The 16952-nt window shown below is 37.8% G+C and overlaps 1 protein-coding gene across 8 annotated transcripts in view; it reads left to right on the forward strand.

Moving 5' to 3' along the window:
* Positions 1 to 12130, forward strand: part of Nrg3 (neuregulin 3) — a 985750-nt gene extending 973620 nt beyond the window's left edge. For 2 of the 8 annotated variants that reach the window (XM_026780001.1, XM_026780002.1), the window contains exons 7-10: positions 152 to 279; positions 4510 to 4683; positions 9860 to 9931; positions 10168 to 12130. In XM_026780001.1, the coding sequence (XP_026635802.1) occupies positions 152 to 279; positions 4510 to 4683; positions 9860 to 9931; positions 10168 to 10675 (882 nt within the window). In that variant the 3' untranslated portion in view covers positions 10676 to 12130. The remainder of the gene's footprint in view (positions 1 to 151; positions 280 to 4509; positions 4684 to 9859; positions 9932 to 10167) is intronic. The other 6 variants (XM_026780004.1, XM_026780005.1, XM_026780007.1 and 3 more) reach the window with 4 other exon arrangements.
* Positions 12131 to 16952: the final 4822 nt, after the last annotated feature.

Consider the following 16952-nt stretch of genomic DNA (forward strand, 5'->3'; position numbering starts at 1 on the left):
GAGAGAGAGAGAGAGAGAGAGAGAGAGAGAGAGATGAGATGCATAGCCTTTCTATCGTTCTTCTGGGAATCTTCAGTGCCTAGCCCTGGTAGTACTAGTCGCCCTTCATCGTGTACCCACCGCTCACAACTCTGCATGTGATTTCCTACAGTACTCAAAGGTGGACAGGCATCCTGTGACTGCACTGGAGAAAATAATGGAGTCAAGCTTTGTGGGTCCCCAGTCATTCCCCGAGGTCCCTTCTCCTGACAGAGGAAGCCAGCCTGTCAAGCCCCACAGGTACTGCTAACTAATCATGGTGGGAGTGGGTGAGTTCACCTTAGAAGTAGACACATGCCAGGGAATGGCTACAGGACCCACAAGTCCAGAAAAGGTAACTGATCTTGCTTCTAATATGGGTGAGGATATCCACGCAGGGAGTGTTCAGGCAGTTCACAGCCAGGAAGCAAATTCTTCAGTTTTCCTTAGCAGTACCACATTCCCTTCAAAAACATAAAGGAGCTTTCTTCAGAGCTGCAGCTACAGACCAGTAAATGAAGCAATTGCACTGTGAAAATCTATTAAAAGTGTGAATTTTTTTTTCTGCCTAGCTTGCTTGGTCACTGGTTACAAAGCTAATGTCTAATTCTACTCTAGGCAGCTGATGTGACATGTGTCGATGTTCCAAATGTTCCTCACAAAAGAAAAGTTTCCAGAGGCAAATCCTGCAGAGTATGCTCTTTGAGCCGGCAATATATTCTGTTATCAGAGAAGCACCATCCTTTAGTGTGTGTGAGCTGATCATAGAAGCTATTTCCTTGAGGGTGAAGGCCAGCTACAAAGTCATTTGTTGCCTCACAGGAAATTCTCAAGCTGGGCATGTTCTCCAAAATCTTTTCATCCACATGGTTGTGTGTACTATGTGAAGAATTTATTTTTAAAAATTGATGATGTTTAGTCCAAACCAAAGGATAAATTTGAAACTAATACTAGAATAGACACTCTGTTTGTGTGTATTAAAATGAACATTTTTAATCTGAAAAGGGGACCCAAAGACTGAATATTCATTTTCTTAGTGATAAGCAGTTTTTATATTTTCAAATCATACATTTATATCATATTATATATATTAAACTTTTAAATGTTATATCAATTGTTTCTAGCAATAGATGATAGCGTTCATCTTGTACATTAGCAAGAGAGAAATACACAATGAAAGAGCTGACTTCAAAGACTATACTTTTCTAAATTTCCTATGAGATTTTCAGTTATTCTAATACTGAGCTCACTAAACCACAGAAGCTGATGGTGATGTTGATTCCCATACCTCTTTAGTAGGTAGATTCTAGGATTTGACAAAGAAAAGAATTTAAGTATCTTCAGTTTAGGATTGAAATAATTTGGTGTCTGGGTAGTTACATCAGTTCTTATTGGCAAGTCTGCGGTATGTCATAGCTTGCATTTTCAGAATCCCTGTTAAAGCAGCCTTTTACTTCACTTGACCTCAAGGAAGCTTCCTTAATTAGACAAGTGACGTCCAAAATTGCTCACCTTTTATAGGGCAAATAGTTTCTCAAAAATGGTATCATCCCACGCTTATTTTGAAATGTATTGTAGTAGCTATATACCCTGTCAAGAAAAATTGTATAATATTACTCTGCAACATATTATAGCAAAAGCATTTTGAACTTGAGAGTTTTAAATAAAGGCTTCTGCCATGTTAGAACTATAGGACCACTGTGCCCAGTAAATTTTTTTCAGTCTCCCATCCTTAGCTTTGATCTTGGTTTCTATATCTCCAAGATGAAATGAGGGTATCTTTAAAGGTCCTTCCTTTTGTTTTCTGTTTTGTTTTGTCTTGTTGCTTCAGTGACATTGCAGTGTCTGTTGACATAGCTTGTCTTCTGATAGATGGGGAAGGGTTGATTTATGAAGTGCCTTTAGAACTTGAAATTATAGTTTAATGCATCATAGCTTTTTGTTTTTTAAAACATACAATAGACAGAACAGTTTCGTGATTGATAACCTGTATACTGATTTATATATCCTTCCAACCGCTCCATAATTTCCTGAATGCCCCTCAGTTAGAAGGCCTGAATCTCTGATTGATCAATAGGTTTACAACTGATTTTGAAGATGGGTCACTACTTCATACTGGTAGACCTTGTTTTGACAGTTCAGCAAGCCATGAATAATTAATTTCTTGTTGTGCACTGAAAATATGACTCCTTTAGATGCCTTATTTATGAAACAAAGCTATTAATCCAAAACTGTTATTTCTAATGTTTAATAAAAAAAAGCCTACCTGTTGAAAAAAAATATTTGAGACATGTCATTTTAGTGAGTTATATTTTGGCAATCTAACTTCCTCACAATGGCATCAGTATCAGTTGCCAACAGCGATGGGAGCCCAGAGCTTTCAGTGAAACAGAGAAGCCTTTGCATTGCCAGTTATGGCACAGTAATGTATATAATACGTGGTGTTGTGAACCTCACGTGTTTTGACCTCACAGGACACTTAGCATACTTGAACTCTTTCATCTCGGGTGTGAGACCACACACATACCTTGCTTTGGCCCGTTCCCACCCCATTCTCACCCAAGTCACTTTATCTGAACAGCTTATGTACCAGGTGAGCTCCAGTCTTCCCTGTTTTCTGGCTTCTGGTCCAGCAGAAGTACTGGTGAGGGAGGAAAGGACTGGGAAAATGAGGTCATAGTCCTTCCATTCCCATCCTCAGTTATGTCCCACTCTGGTCTTCTGGGGCCACAGAACCTGCCACCTGACTTGGTCCTTCCAACACTACCTCTATTCTGGAAAATGTTCCTTCTCCTTGATAGGACTGGTTTCCTATTGTTAGTGGTCTGAGGGGCAACAATGTCTTCTGCAGCTTCATCTCTGTTCCTCCCATGTAATGGCTGCTGACCATGCCTCTTATAATCTCCTCAACTGGTCCAAGTTAAAGACGTTTTGATTTCCATCCAGAATTCGGACACAACTATCTTCCTTAGCGTCATGCTTCTAGCAGTGTAGGGACCTGAGATTTACATCCAGATGCAGCTCACTCTGGTGCCAGATCTCCCAAACCCTAGATCCTAAATCATGTGGGATTAGACAGAAGTGGAGGTACAGAAACAAAGTCACTGTTCAAGAGCTCCCTAAAGATGTTGACGTAGAGATTGAATGCGATGACCATGTTGTTAAGCATTTCAGGAATTCAACCTACAGTAGATGACATGGCTAAGAACTAAAATATCATGAATGACATGATTTTCTGTCTGTACAAAACTGAGAAATTAATGTGAACCTGCCACCTTACCAGAACCACCAAGATGACCGTTAGCACTCAAATATCAATTTCTCAAACTTCCAGTTAAAATATTTGCCAAATTTGCCAGGTATGGCCATGCATTTCATCAATCCCAGCACTCGGGAGACATACATAGGCTGATCTGTGCGAATTCAAGGCCAGCCTGGTCTACACAGCAAATTTCAGTCAGCCAAAGCTACATAGTAATTCCCTAAAATCAATGCTCCCTCTTTATAATAAACACATTTTATATGTATAAAATAGCAATAATGGTAATGGAAGAAGTGAAAAACCCCAAATGGTAGAACAATAGGGGTATAAAGGCTTTGGCAGTCTTTCCCCCATGGGTACACTGCTGAGTTTTGAATATTTTTCATCCTGGCCTATAGAGTTGCAGTGATATTTTTAGATTATGTGAATGCAGCATGAGATTTTAAGCTCACTGTATGCTCATGACCTGTCTTCTCATAGAACACTAAAGTTTGAACATAGGTAACTCTCTCAGTAATATGGGAAAGGGAATTGATAAAGAATCTTTCATCAACTTCAACTTGTCAATTTATCTTCATAGAACCCAGTTCTTTTAATATAGTCTATGTATATGGGCTCACTTTGCTAAGGCTTGGGATATAGGTCATTTATGCTTTTTGTCCTTGATGGCCTCTACAATGGTCATTTGGGAAGTTTGGATGTGTATATCCAAGAAAATTTAAGTAGGTGCTTATTAAAAGCAAACTCAAATGAAGACTGATGAAAATCTGGAAAGGTAAACTGAGAATTTAACACACGTTTGAAAAAATATTGTCAATTAAAGTAAGGTCTGTTTATCCTATCACTAAGAAATGGAAATTTCCCCATAAATCCCCTCTGGGCTTCCTATTTTCAGTTCTCATCACTATCTAATCAGGGCATTTCTATTCCAATTTGAAGACAGCTCCTATGGCTTGGGAAGTTAGGGTGGGGACCAAATTGCCATCCTGAGGCTGCCTTAAACCCATTTCTGTCTTAGCTAGAAAGCCAGACACAGGGAATTCTAGATCTCAGCGCCTCTAACAGTAAGTGAATTAAGCAAATTCCAAATTTAACGGATTGTATTTTTGACATTGATAACATAGAACATTAAGGATGAGAGGTATGAATTCAATGTCCGAGACACATGAATGGCTTCTTAGAGGCTCTTATAATCTCTTTGCTTTGTTGGTTTTGTTTCCCCAACTCAGCAGGAATATTTCTTCTTGCTGCAGTCCAGGACAAAGGAGTGGGATGCTGCACAGGAATACCTTCAGGAGGACACCACCCTCACCCCGAAGCCGACTGGGTGGGATTGTAGGACCAGCATATCAGCAACTGGAAGAATCAAGGATCCCAGACCAGGATACAATACCTTGCCAAGGGTAGGTCTTTAAGGGACTTACTAGGGAGACTGTTAGAAGTCTGTCATTAGGTTAGTAGATAACTGTTTTAAAAAATCATTCTTAGGAAGAACAAAGTATCCTTTCATCAATAATATAAAAAAAAATATATTAGCCATGTGGTGGTGGTGCACAATTTTAATCTCAGAACTTGAGAGGAAGAGACAGGCAGATCTCTGTGAGGGTGAGGCAGGCCTGATCTACAGAGAGAGTTCCAGAACGGACTCCAAAGTTACAGAGAAACCCTGCCTTGAAAAACAAAAACAAACAAACATATATATGTATATATATACATATATATATATGTATATATATGTGTATGTTTTATATTCATTGACTTCTGATTAACAATGTGAATCAAACCCTAAAAATTAACCTGTAACATAAATATATCTACTTCCATCCAGTATTCTTCAATGTGAGGCTTAAGTAAAATATTAAAAGAAGAAAACCACAGAAAAACCTTTAGAACTGAAATGTCTTCTTGCGCTATGGAGATATCAGGGATTTGGACACCATAGCTTTTGCCTACAGTACAAAGGTACCAAGTCATCTAGGAAGTACCAACATACATCGGGCTCAAGGTATACTGAGAGGAATGCAAGATAGGTTCTCATCACAACTCTGCTCTTGGTGTAAACCACTCAGTCACACACGGAATAAGTAAAAGTAGCTTACCATTAAAGTTAGATCCCTGTCCTTTATGACTTGTGTCAATTTTAGAAAATGCTGTCATCTGAGCTCGAGCTTTATTTAAATATAAACCTCCCGAAGGTCGGTGGCCAGGTCAAAAAGGGAGTTTAGTGAAACTCTACCTCAAAATAAAAATACTAAAAAATGCTGGGGATGTAGATTGGCAGAGGAATACTTGCTTAGCATATTACCAATGATAATTATTATTACAATTATTATTAATAAAAATAATAATACATTTAAAAAAAAAGAATCTATTTCAGATACATGGTATCCAGGGAAACAGTGTTTGCCATAAACAATTCTCACCATGCTATCGTTAATTAAGAATTTAGATTTACTGTAGGTATTTCCATAGTCAGGCTCTAGCTGTGCCAAGTGGTTGACTTCCTGAGTGATCTAGGCTGGGTTTCTATAGTTTTGGTCCAGGTGATTATTTCAGATCTTTTGTTTCAATCCTGAGACCAAAGCAGGTAGGAAGTCTGGTTCAGAGCCTTGCAATTCTCTTTTCTGCTAGATATGGAATAGATGGACTATTGCTCTGTCCGATTAAGCATGGCATGGGTTTCCTTAAGAAGAAAGGATCTTTGGAAATTGGATCCAAGTAGCCTGTGGCTTTACTTTTCAATTTTGGAACAATTCCAAAAGGACCATTCCTTCACATTTCTGAGTGCCTGCAAATGCAGGACAGGAACTAAACTGTCTAAATAAAGTCTGTGATGCAAGTGAGCATGCAGTCGGCATTTTACATGCCCTTACCTGTGACAAGGGGTTGACATTTAGCCTGTATCTATATGGACCCTGTTTATAAACTACTTTATCAGTAATCAGTGGTGATTCACAGGAGTCTGTCCCTGCCCACACATTTTCTTTTTCACAGTGAATATTAGCATGTGTAATTAATTATCTTTTATTCCAATTGTTTTCCCTCTTGGTCATAATGGCTCCCACCCCAAATGTTCCTGACGCTAAGAGGTTCAGAGCCTGTAGCAAGTTGCAGTTTGAGTTACACATCCACAGACCTTCCAGGGCTCAGAGCTTTTCGTTTCCTGCCTCCTCTTTTCTGTCCTGGGTCAGCATAGTTGTAATTTTATATTGACTCAATGGCCACTGGATTGGCAATCGTCTAATCGTCTCTGTAGCTGGCGGGCCACATGAATTTGCTCAGTGTCGTGGGCACCCAATGTTGATCAATGTTGACTCTGTTCGTCACTCTGGCCTCAGCACGATGAATCTCAGGAGTAATCTTATTCTCAGTCTTAAAAACAGCTCTTTTCCATTCCTGGGGGACCGACTGTCTCTCAGGACTGCAAATGAGGTTGGTAATAGAATTTCACAGCTCCCATTTTTCACATCTACCCTTAGCCTGAAAGGTGGGTGAATGAATTTGCAAGATCCACTGGCCATATGTTCCTGTTTACCAAGCATACGGTTGTTGTCTACTAACTAGGCTTCATGTATATTTTTTTCCCTTCTGAGTAGGAAAGCCTGCCTACTTGAATACATCATCTACCATAGCACAGCAAGACCTTTAGAATGGGGTAGATAGAAGATTGAGGATACCTTTCTCTGGCGGATGCTCTGGGCAGTGCCATGCCTGGTAATAATGTACAAAGGACTGTACTGGATGTGTCAGGCCAATTATTTGATGTATTACAAGCTAATAAAAAGTAATAGATTCAGAAAAGTCAGGTTGACATCTTCAAACCGGTCATGATCCAAAACATAGTTAGTTCCCACATCATCTAGTTAGCAACCTGATGCATTTTACATCTTGATATTCTTTGAAGATGTTGGTGAACACAACAAAGATAGGAAAGCTTAAAGGGCCATCTCAGTGTGGCATTGGTCCTATCAAGAGAAGAGTGAGTTCATGTGTTAGCTTTTTGACCAAATTAATTATGAAACCAGGAAATAGATGTGCTGAAAACACAGCAATGGCTGACAGTGTAAAATGGAATCACTGGTTGTGTGGATGGTCAGTTCTATATACCTGCTATATGCCTAAACACCACTATAAGCCTCAAGAGTCAACAAGAGAAACTAAGTCATTGGCTTGATTCCTGACTTACAACAAATCAGTCACTAGTTATTGCCACCTTTCTTGACTCACATGATCAAGGGGAAAAAAATCCCTGTACTTTTTGGCCTCTGATTTCTTTGATTGATGGCAAGGAGTACAACCCAAAGGATTACAATGGCAATGAATATTTTCAGCATCAAACTGTTAAGGAATTGTTGAGATTCTAGGTTTTACAGAGCTCTGAACAGATTCTATGTTACAATCCCATCTATAAATTTTGATTCCACTTAAACACTTGCTGAAATATCATAGCTGTAACTCTTCATAGCAACCCCAAGGAAGACTTGTGGGTCACCCGTGCCTCTGGTGCAAGAGCATGGCCCAGTTGTTTAATTTAAAATTTACAGTTGTTTGATTTAAACCTCATAGCATCACCAGCTCCCAAGTATCCAAGTATTATGAGAGATGATATTTTTGTTTTGTGTGGTACTGAACCCAGGCTTGTATTACACTAAGATTATACTTACTTTGATTTTTACCACCAGCCCCTATGTGCTTTTTGAATTTGGAAAATTCAAATGAGCTTCAATTTGTCTGAGTGTCCAAATTACATAATGATGTTGGCTTCTTATTCAAAATTAAATCAACTCTGGAGAACTATTATTCTTTAATGACATCTTCGCTCTGTAGCAAGAGTTAATATTCAGTTATTGCCAGTTACATGTCTAGTAGTTGGCTTGGGAAATGACGCAGGGTAATTAATTTCAATTCCTCTCTCTCATCTAAGTCCTTAATTCAGTGTCAGGTTGAATATGTGGATTTTTGAAGTTTGGCATTAGTTGCCTTTGAGCTTGGCCTTGCTACATTGCTGAGTCATCACAGCAAATAGTTATAAACATCTTTTGTGATATTCACTATTTTCCCAGCAGAATTTATCTGTTGCTATCATGACCACATTACAGCTTATTATATTTTATCTGTAGATATACCCTGATGACATTGATATAGATATGGTGTTATTCCAGTCATATTTCTTGGCTCTTTTCTTTACATAAACATCTGAAGGCATATTTTATGTGTGTTTGTACATTCTGAAAGTGTAGTTTCAAAGACTAAAAAAGGGGCCTGAGGTTTGCTCATTCTTATTAGAATTGATTCATGAATCTGACTTTCTGTCATATAAGACAGAGGTTTAAGATCCCATAGGGAATATTCGTATGCATAGCTGTATAAAATTAAATAACCAAAGGGATGTTATAATCTAGCTTACCTTAGGATGGTCCTTCATTAGCTGGTTCTGATTTTTATAAAGACAACTTGACACTTGAATTCAAATCCTACTGTTGCTTATGTAGAAGTGTAATTTGGGGCAGGTCATTTGAATGCCCCTTGTAATTATCTACTCCTTCATCATATAAAAATGATAAACTAATTTTTTGTGAGATAATTTGAGGAGAAAGTGATTTTCAAGTCACTGTGCAAATGTTAGCTGTTATGTCTGATATTAGTTAATGAACTATAAAAAGAGTACTTTCTTTAGAGGAATATTCATTCATTAATGTGTTAATTAGATCAGGGTTTATTGGTCACCAACTATTCTGGATTCATGGAGAAAAGACACAAGTGCTATTCACCTCTCTTTACTCAATTCTGGTGACACTACCCCCATTGTGACCTCACAGTGGAGACTTCTTTGAGCAGCTACTCAATACGTTTCATTGTAACTATTCTTTACATACATAAAAACAATTTTTATTTACATTACAATATAAGCCAATGATATTAAATCTATTAGACTTATTTGACTTATGCTTACATGTTAATGTTTACTATTTAAAGATAAAGTCACTAAAAGTATGACAAAATCTGCCATACAAAGTTTGTTACACCTGTTCCACTCCAGACACTGGAAAGATCAAAGGAGAAAAATCACCATAACTGAGCAGTTTACAACTCAGATCCTGGAATCCTTAAATTACCTGGGATGGCATGCTGGTATTTGTGACAAGCCATTGCTGAGCATCAGTGCTCTTTTTTTTACTGTAGGGACACTGAAGAGCCCTGCTATGTTGGGAGGATTATAGGAACACCCTTTATATTCCCCCTGGACAGGCAGAGGGATTGGGCACCCCTGGTTTGATCCTATGGCTCAGCAATGGGCCAGCAAGCACTAAGGCACTCTATCTACAGGGCAAACTGTCAACAGCAGTTCAATATACATTTCTTGTGTAAAGCAGAAGCTTCAAGGACCGCGATACCTGATGGTCAATAATGGACTTCCTGATGGCTCTCAATTATGGTGACCACAGCAGTCAATCAGACAGACCCAGGTCTGAGAGGGTGGAAGAGTTATGAGTGAAGTAATGCCGTGGTGATGTCCTGTTTGTCACGATGGAAAAGGTCACACTTACGTGCTCAATCCCCATTTACTTTGTATTCTAGGATAGAGGTCAGGAAGACTATATCCCATCTGCCTATACAGCTGTGGTGTGTTGAAAGACCCCTGGACTTAAAGTAAGAAGATCTGGGTTTGAGTCTCAGTCTGTCACTTATTTTTCTGTGTGACCTTAGGCAAGTCACTTCACTGATCTGAATTTCAATTGACTTTTCTGTCCGTGGGAGCGTAGTATCCGTCTCATGGGTTTTCTGTGAGAAGTCAGTGAGATGGTGCATGTGGAGGACATTTTGGATGGTATGGTTCTCAGAGGCACAGTGGAGACCAGAATATGACTCTTTTCATCTTTTGACAGGTATGCATCCAATGGCTTACGAACCCAACAAAGCGCATCCATAAATATGCAACTGCCTTCAAGAGAAACAAACCCCTATTTTAATAGCTTGGATCAAAAGGACCTAATGGGTTATTCATCCCCAAGGGCCAACTCTGTGCCCATCATCCCTTCAGTGGGTCTAGAAGAAACCTGCATGCAAATGCCAGGGATTTCTGAAGTCAAAAGCATTAAATGGTGCAAAAACTCCTATTCCGCTGACATCGTCAATGCGAGTATTCCAGTCAGAGATTGTCTTCTAGAAGAACAACAGGAAGTGAAGATATTGCTAGAGACTGTGCAGGAACAGATCCGGATTCTGACTGATGCCAGACGGTCAGAAGACTATGAACTGGCCAGCGTGGAAACTGAGGACAGTGCGAGTGAAAACACAGCCTTTCTTCCCCTGAGTCCCACGGCCAAATCAGAACGAGAGGCACAATTTGTCTTAAGAAATGAAATACAAAGAGACTCTGTGTTAACCAAGTGACTCGAGATGTAGGAATCTGTGCATTCTCTGCTTTGCTCAACAGGAAAGAGAGGAAATTAAATACAAATTATTTATATGCATTAATTTAAGAGCATCTACTTAGAAAAAAACCAAATAGTCTGCCGCCCTCATATCATAGTGTTTTTTAACAAAATATTTTTTTAAAGGGAAAGAAAAGAAACGTTTCAGGAAGGATAAAGCTTACCACTAAAGCTTTTCGGGGAGGATTCTGAATCCATTTTCAGTTAGCCCCAACACTGTCCTCTTTGGCTCTTGGAAGATTTGGCCAATTCCAACCTCTGCTTCCATAGTGCCAGTATCTGTATGGAAAAGAAACTGGTGTTCACCTAGCTTCAAAGACATGCGCTATATCCCAAGAAAGGATGTGCCAGTGAGCAGGTAGCCCTGGTCATTTGGCTCTTGGGTTCCAACCCCTAAATTTCTATTCATCAATGCTCTCACCACAGTTTATGTCATGTCAAGGAGTGGAGTGCTTTGTATTTGATTTTTAAAGACTGGTGGGAAAACACGAACAGGAAGAAAGATGGAAAATAGGAGTAACCTGGTTAATCTTAGCTACTCTAATGTGCCATCTTTCTCTGACATTTGAAAGCACAGAACCTCAGAGCGAGATGGGAAACTATTATAGGAGAAGAGATAAAAAAACAAAAACACAAATGACAATGTTGTGCCACTAAAATTATGCTAATAGAAATGTTTTTTCTTGGAAAGTGTTTAGAAGCTCTGAAAGGGCACCTTTCAGTGTTTGTGTGTGTGTGTGTGTGTGTGTGTGTGTGTGTGTGTGTGTACCTGTGTGCATAGGTATGAGCTTGCGAGTGTGTGGACTTGCTCACTCAAGCACATATGCTGTATGCACATGTGTTCCTTGTATGTATGGGTGTGCATGTGTGTGCATATTAAAGCTTGCAAAAACTTGTTCTCAAACATCAGGGAATCAAATATTCAAAAGAAATTTTCCCTCTTAAATCTTTTCACTTTAAAACTTTCCATTAAATAGAAATTTGGTTAGAGAGTTCTTGAACCAAGGTAACTTGCATGGTGGGGTCTTACAAAAACTCTTGACGAGGTCTAGACCCTTTTCTGATGTGAACACTTTTTAAAAGAACAGTCTTTGGGTTATTGATATCAGTATCACAAAGCAAATTAATGGAAGATGTGTTCATTTTGAATCTTTTACTTAAATTACTGACACAAGCCAATTATCAAATTAACAGGTGACCATTTTAATTTCTTGTCATCCTCATTGCTACTTTACAGTAAGTTTGCTCTATGTAGACAGAGGCTCTAGCTTCTCTGTTTAACATGGAAGGAATAAATTGTTGAAAATCACAAATCCCAGACTATTCAGTTCACAAGCAATGCCCCCCAAACAATAAATTGTGTTGTATGTTCATTTGGAATAAAGCAATATTTTTACCACTGCTAAGGTGAACTGAAAACCTCCTGAAGATGTGTCTGTTTTTATTTTCCCTTATTTTTATGGGGCATTCAAGGAAACTAGTGTTCCCATATCCAGTCTTTATCTGATTATTGGTGGTGTTGTTATGTTTACACTGTTTAAATAAAAAGGCACAGTATTTGAAAGTACATAAAAGATTGCTTTTACTGTAGTTTCGGGACAGCTTGGTTAAAATTTTAAAGATTTGGTTTTCAGCAGAGAAAATATACAGTTCTTGCTTGAGGTAAGTTATTTCTGTTAAACACATTGCAACTTGTTATCTGCGAGCTTTCATTGATAACAGATAAAATCATCTAGGGAAAAGGGAGAGCATTAAAACCTAATCAAAGCTGCTTAACAGGAATCTGAGGTCTCATGTTGAAAATACATTGATGGAACCCTCCATTTTATCTCATAAAAGTTTTGTGTCATCATTAGCTGCCATCATAGTTTTGAATAAATCAGGAACATTGTTAATGTTTTCAAAAAATTGGAGATTTTTAATGTTTTCTAGCTCAACTTAGTTTTCATTTGAACATGGTTTCTACTTAAGAACATCATAGAAGGCATTTGAAGGTCTGTAAAATCCTGAAAGTTGAGCAACCACTGAAACATTATGTTGTTTTTCACAAACAACTGTGAGAATATGCTGGTCTATTGAGGTCAACCTTGTTTATATTTTTTTTATTTATTTGTTTTATTTTTTCTTAAAATGTTACCTATTTTTTATCTAAAGTATCCATTTATCTACCTAGGAGGGCTGGTATTCTCAGCAACAGACTTTTTTTTATATATATCCTTTATACCAAAAATGTATGAACGATGAACCAAGTCTCAATACAACATCTTATTTAAGTAACAGAAAGATTCTATACCATATGATTAGATAGCAAACCTTTTCCCCATATCCTGAAGATAATGAGTATCAGGCATATCCACCAGCCATGTTACAGAAAGTTTACAGATGTTGCTACTTTTTGAGCACTCAAGACAAAATGCTCCATAGAAACAGTTATTTCCAGTAGTTTCTGTGGTCTGTGTCTCCTCTTGGATTCCTGCAAAGTGTCTAAGCTCAAAAGCACGTCTTAGGTCACCAGTTGACAATTACCCATTGTCAGGAACATTGAGGCTTCCACATTAACCTAGCCTGTTATATACCTGGAGCCACCATTGTGTTGTTCTTCGAGCTCATCTGCTTACGAAGACTTGACAATTTATACACCCTGTCTTTGAATTTACTTTATTTCTCTTGTCTCTATTATGAGAACAGATATTTAGATATTTGTAATTAAATAAGATACATATTCATTGCTAACTGGAGACAGATTATCACTCATTATTTTTTTATTTAAGTCATTTCCTGTTATTTTTAATATAAAATACTTTTAAATTGATGATAGCTATTGTGGAATGCTGCAGTTCAAAATATGACCAATGTTATATTACTAGGGTAGAGAATAGAAATGATGTAGGCAAGTTAGTGTCTGAATTTTTCTTCCTGTGTATATTAAACACTCTCTTTCAGACTCTACCCCAGTATCTACCTAGCTTATAAATTTAAGGTCAGTTCATCACACACACACAATGATTCACATCAGTTTTTAGTATCAATAGAAGAGACATAGAACAGTGCTGCTCTCGGGACTTCACAAACTAGCCAGATAACACACAGACCAAAAACAGTAGAGGGCCATACAGACTTAAGAATACCCCCTCAGTTGTGAGATGAATAAGAACTATCATTTTAGAAGGGCCCTGGTGCCCGATGCTGAGGCTGCTGGTAACCAGGTCTCCACCAGAATACATCCAACACTTGCAGCCACCAACAGACCCCTATCTTGCCATATGGTGCTATAGGAAATAACGAGTCCTAACGAGTGTGTGAGGGTGTGGGGCGATTCCAGTCCTGTGAACCTGAGATCAAGTGCTAAGACACTTTTCTCAATTGAGTACATAGTATACCTAGGAACACAGCAGGTGGGGAGGGATTTTTATTTGATCTTTTGGTATCTGGGAAACATTTTATATATATATATATATAAAGAATACTTTTTATTATTATTCAATTGTATAGAATCACTACAGTGTTTTCAATGAATAGCATGTCAATGCTGTTTGTATCTTGTCTTCAGAAATTTAGTCCTCATTCCAAGGAAGACCAGTCTAAGGTTTCTAGGCTGGCTCTCAATTTTGTAAACACTCAATATGCCCTGGGAAATGAAACTTTCAAATGAGCTTTATCTCTTCCTTTTTTCATTCTTTCCCTTTTAGAGGAATACTGGGGGTGAAGGAAGACATTCCCTCTCTCATGTGTTTCCTACTGTGAATACACCCTCAATATAGATATGAATACTAAATTGGTGTGATTATTTGGGTATTCTCATGTTTGCTTCATTTGACAAATACCAAGTGATTAGCTCATGAAATTCCATGAAACATAGTGGCCAGCCAAATATCAACATTTGTTTCAGACAGACATTTTCAGTTCTTTTTCTTTCTTAGCCAAATGGGAATATCCTTGGATTAGAAAATTAAAAGCAAAAATAAAAAAAAAAAATCACTAAAATATATTAGATTCTCTCCTAAAATGACAATTAAATAATGGCTGTAAATGCTTACTTTATCAAAAGTGTATACTTATCACAAAAGCAGGCTTTTTAAAATTAAGTATACTTCCAACAATGTTTTAGACCTATGGTAAAACTGAACTCTATTAAAAGCAGAGTGTGTGGATATGACAAGGAGGTCTATTAATAATGTTAGAAACCTCAGTGAAATCAGTAACAAAGTTATCACATGGACTTGGTAAAACAGAGAGCAAGCTTCTTGTCCTTTGATGATTGTCTGTCGTGAATACCTGTACTGATTGCATGTGTATTGTTGCCAATGCGAGGGCCGTGTGAAAAGAAGCAATCTTGTACTGTTGGAAATAAGTTAGACGTGCATCTCTGTGAAAGCTTTTAATTTACATCTGTAAGAGCAATCTCTTGACCTCATCGCTACATAACGGATATGGTCTACTTTATCTTTGATTTCTTTCCTTTCTAGTCAACCACCTTGTATGTAGTCATTCTAATCCCAATTTTGACTGGTCAACTTTCATGTTCATTCAACACTGTTCTGTAAGTACTCCGTGCCCATAAATCTATCTCATAAAGTCTTGTAAGAGTTGAAACCTATGGAACATTTGTAACAACACGTGCTATCGAGTAAAAGGATTTGTTGCTATGGGTAAATTTAAGGTAAATTTACCTAGGTCAGGTGATGGATGAAGACGGGATAATGGAGAAGAAGCTAATTCTACAGTTTGAGATTGAAAGGTCACTCTTTGCTTTATATTTGCACTAAAGGGAAGCTGAGAGTTTATCAAAAGCCCAGTCTACAGCAGGCATCAGAACTTGACTATGCCCTTTAGCTATAGAAGCAGTAGTGAGACTCATTTGGTCCAAAACCTGAACGATATATAGATATACAGACAGGTGCTCTCAAACAATTGCATCTCAGGTTTTTTGTTTATTTTTCTCGAGAAAGGTCCCTGCCATGTCGCTCAGGCTATTAGTGAGCACACAATCTTCCTCCCTCAGTTTACTGAATTTGGTTATAGACGTTTGCTATTAATCCTGGTTCAACTCAAACCTTTTAATATAAATCCTACAAAATTGATTACATTCTCAGTTGAAACTTAGCCATTAAAGTTCAAAATAATTCTAACTTTGAGGGCACCAAAAAAGCAGTGTGTACTTATTGACTTTTGTTGATAATTGCTGTTTTGACGAATCAATACCAATATGCTTCTTCAGTACCATTCATACAAGCACTGATTCCTCTATTCATAATTTGTTTTGGTCAAGATCCCATAAAGTCTGAATTTTTTTAGTATTCAATAAAACAATGTGAAATGTTAAAATATTTGAATCAAAGACATTAAATTTCAGTTGTGTTGTGATTTCAGATTATAAGAATTCTATGCTGTAGTTTGAAAAATCATACTATGGGGACCCCTACATTTCTTGGTCTTGACTTTGGCATATGTAGAGGTCGGATGAACCACAGAGACAACTGCAATATATTCTACAATGGTGGTATATATTTTTACAGTAAACTAATTTAAGGGCTTCAAAAACTACATGCACACAGATCACTAAGCTGTGTTACATATTAACCACACAAAAGGCTTCCGGTTCAGTATCTCTTACAGAGAAGTGCACGCAGCAAGAATGTGTATTGGTTGACTCTGACTTTTATCACTAGGATCGCTACCTACCATAGAGTGCTATCTTTGTCAACAACAACCTGGAGGACAGATACATTTGTTCAAACAGAAACAAACACGAAAACATACATTCTCACCCTAAATATGGCTACGTCTTCGTGTGTGGCCTGCGGCCATTGTACGTGTACAGTAATAATTAGAAGGATATGCCTTGGCTCATGTTTTTTTCACAAATATGCAGTCGTGCATGTTAAGTAAAGCAAATCCATTCTTTAAACTTTGGTCAAGAGAGTTAAGCTATGAACAGAAAAATACAAAAATGTTCATTTGTCATTTTAAACATTTATTAAAAAACAATGCCGTTTTCCTGTGCTAATCTCTTTCACTGAAGCATGTTACCTCTCCTCTATCTTATGAAAAGAGCAACAACTCAAAGTGACAACAAGTATTCTGGGGGAAACAGACTGGACTAGACTTACATCTCTTCACTCTTTGGTAAAGTTTTTCTCCATTCCATCTCACTTTTTAGTGCAGTTCTATTCCGCTGAATATTAATTTCATAATCAGTTTGCATTGTGACTTCATCAGATACATTTTTATCTGGT

The sequence above is a fragment of the Microtus ochrogaster genome, chromosome 6 (genome assembly GCF_000317375.1).
Source record: "Microtus ochrogaster isolate Prairie Vole_2 chromosome 6, MicOch1.0, whole genome shotgun sequence".
Lineage (NCBI taxonomy): Eukaryota > Metazoa > Chordata > Mammalia > Rodentia > Cricetidae > Microtus > Microtus ochrogaster.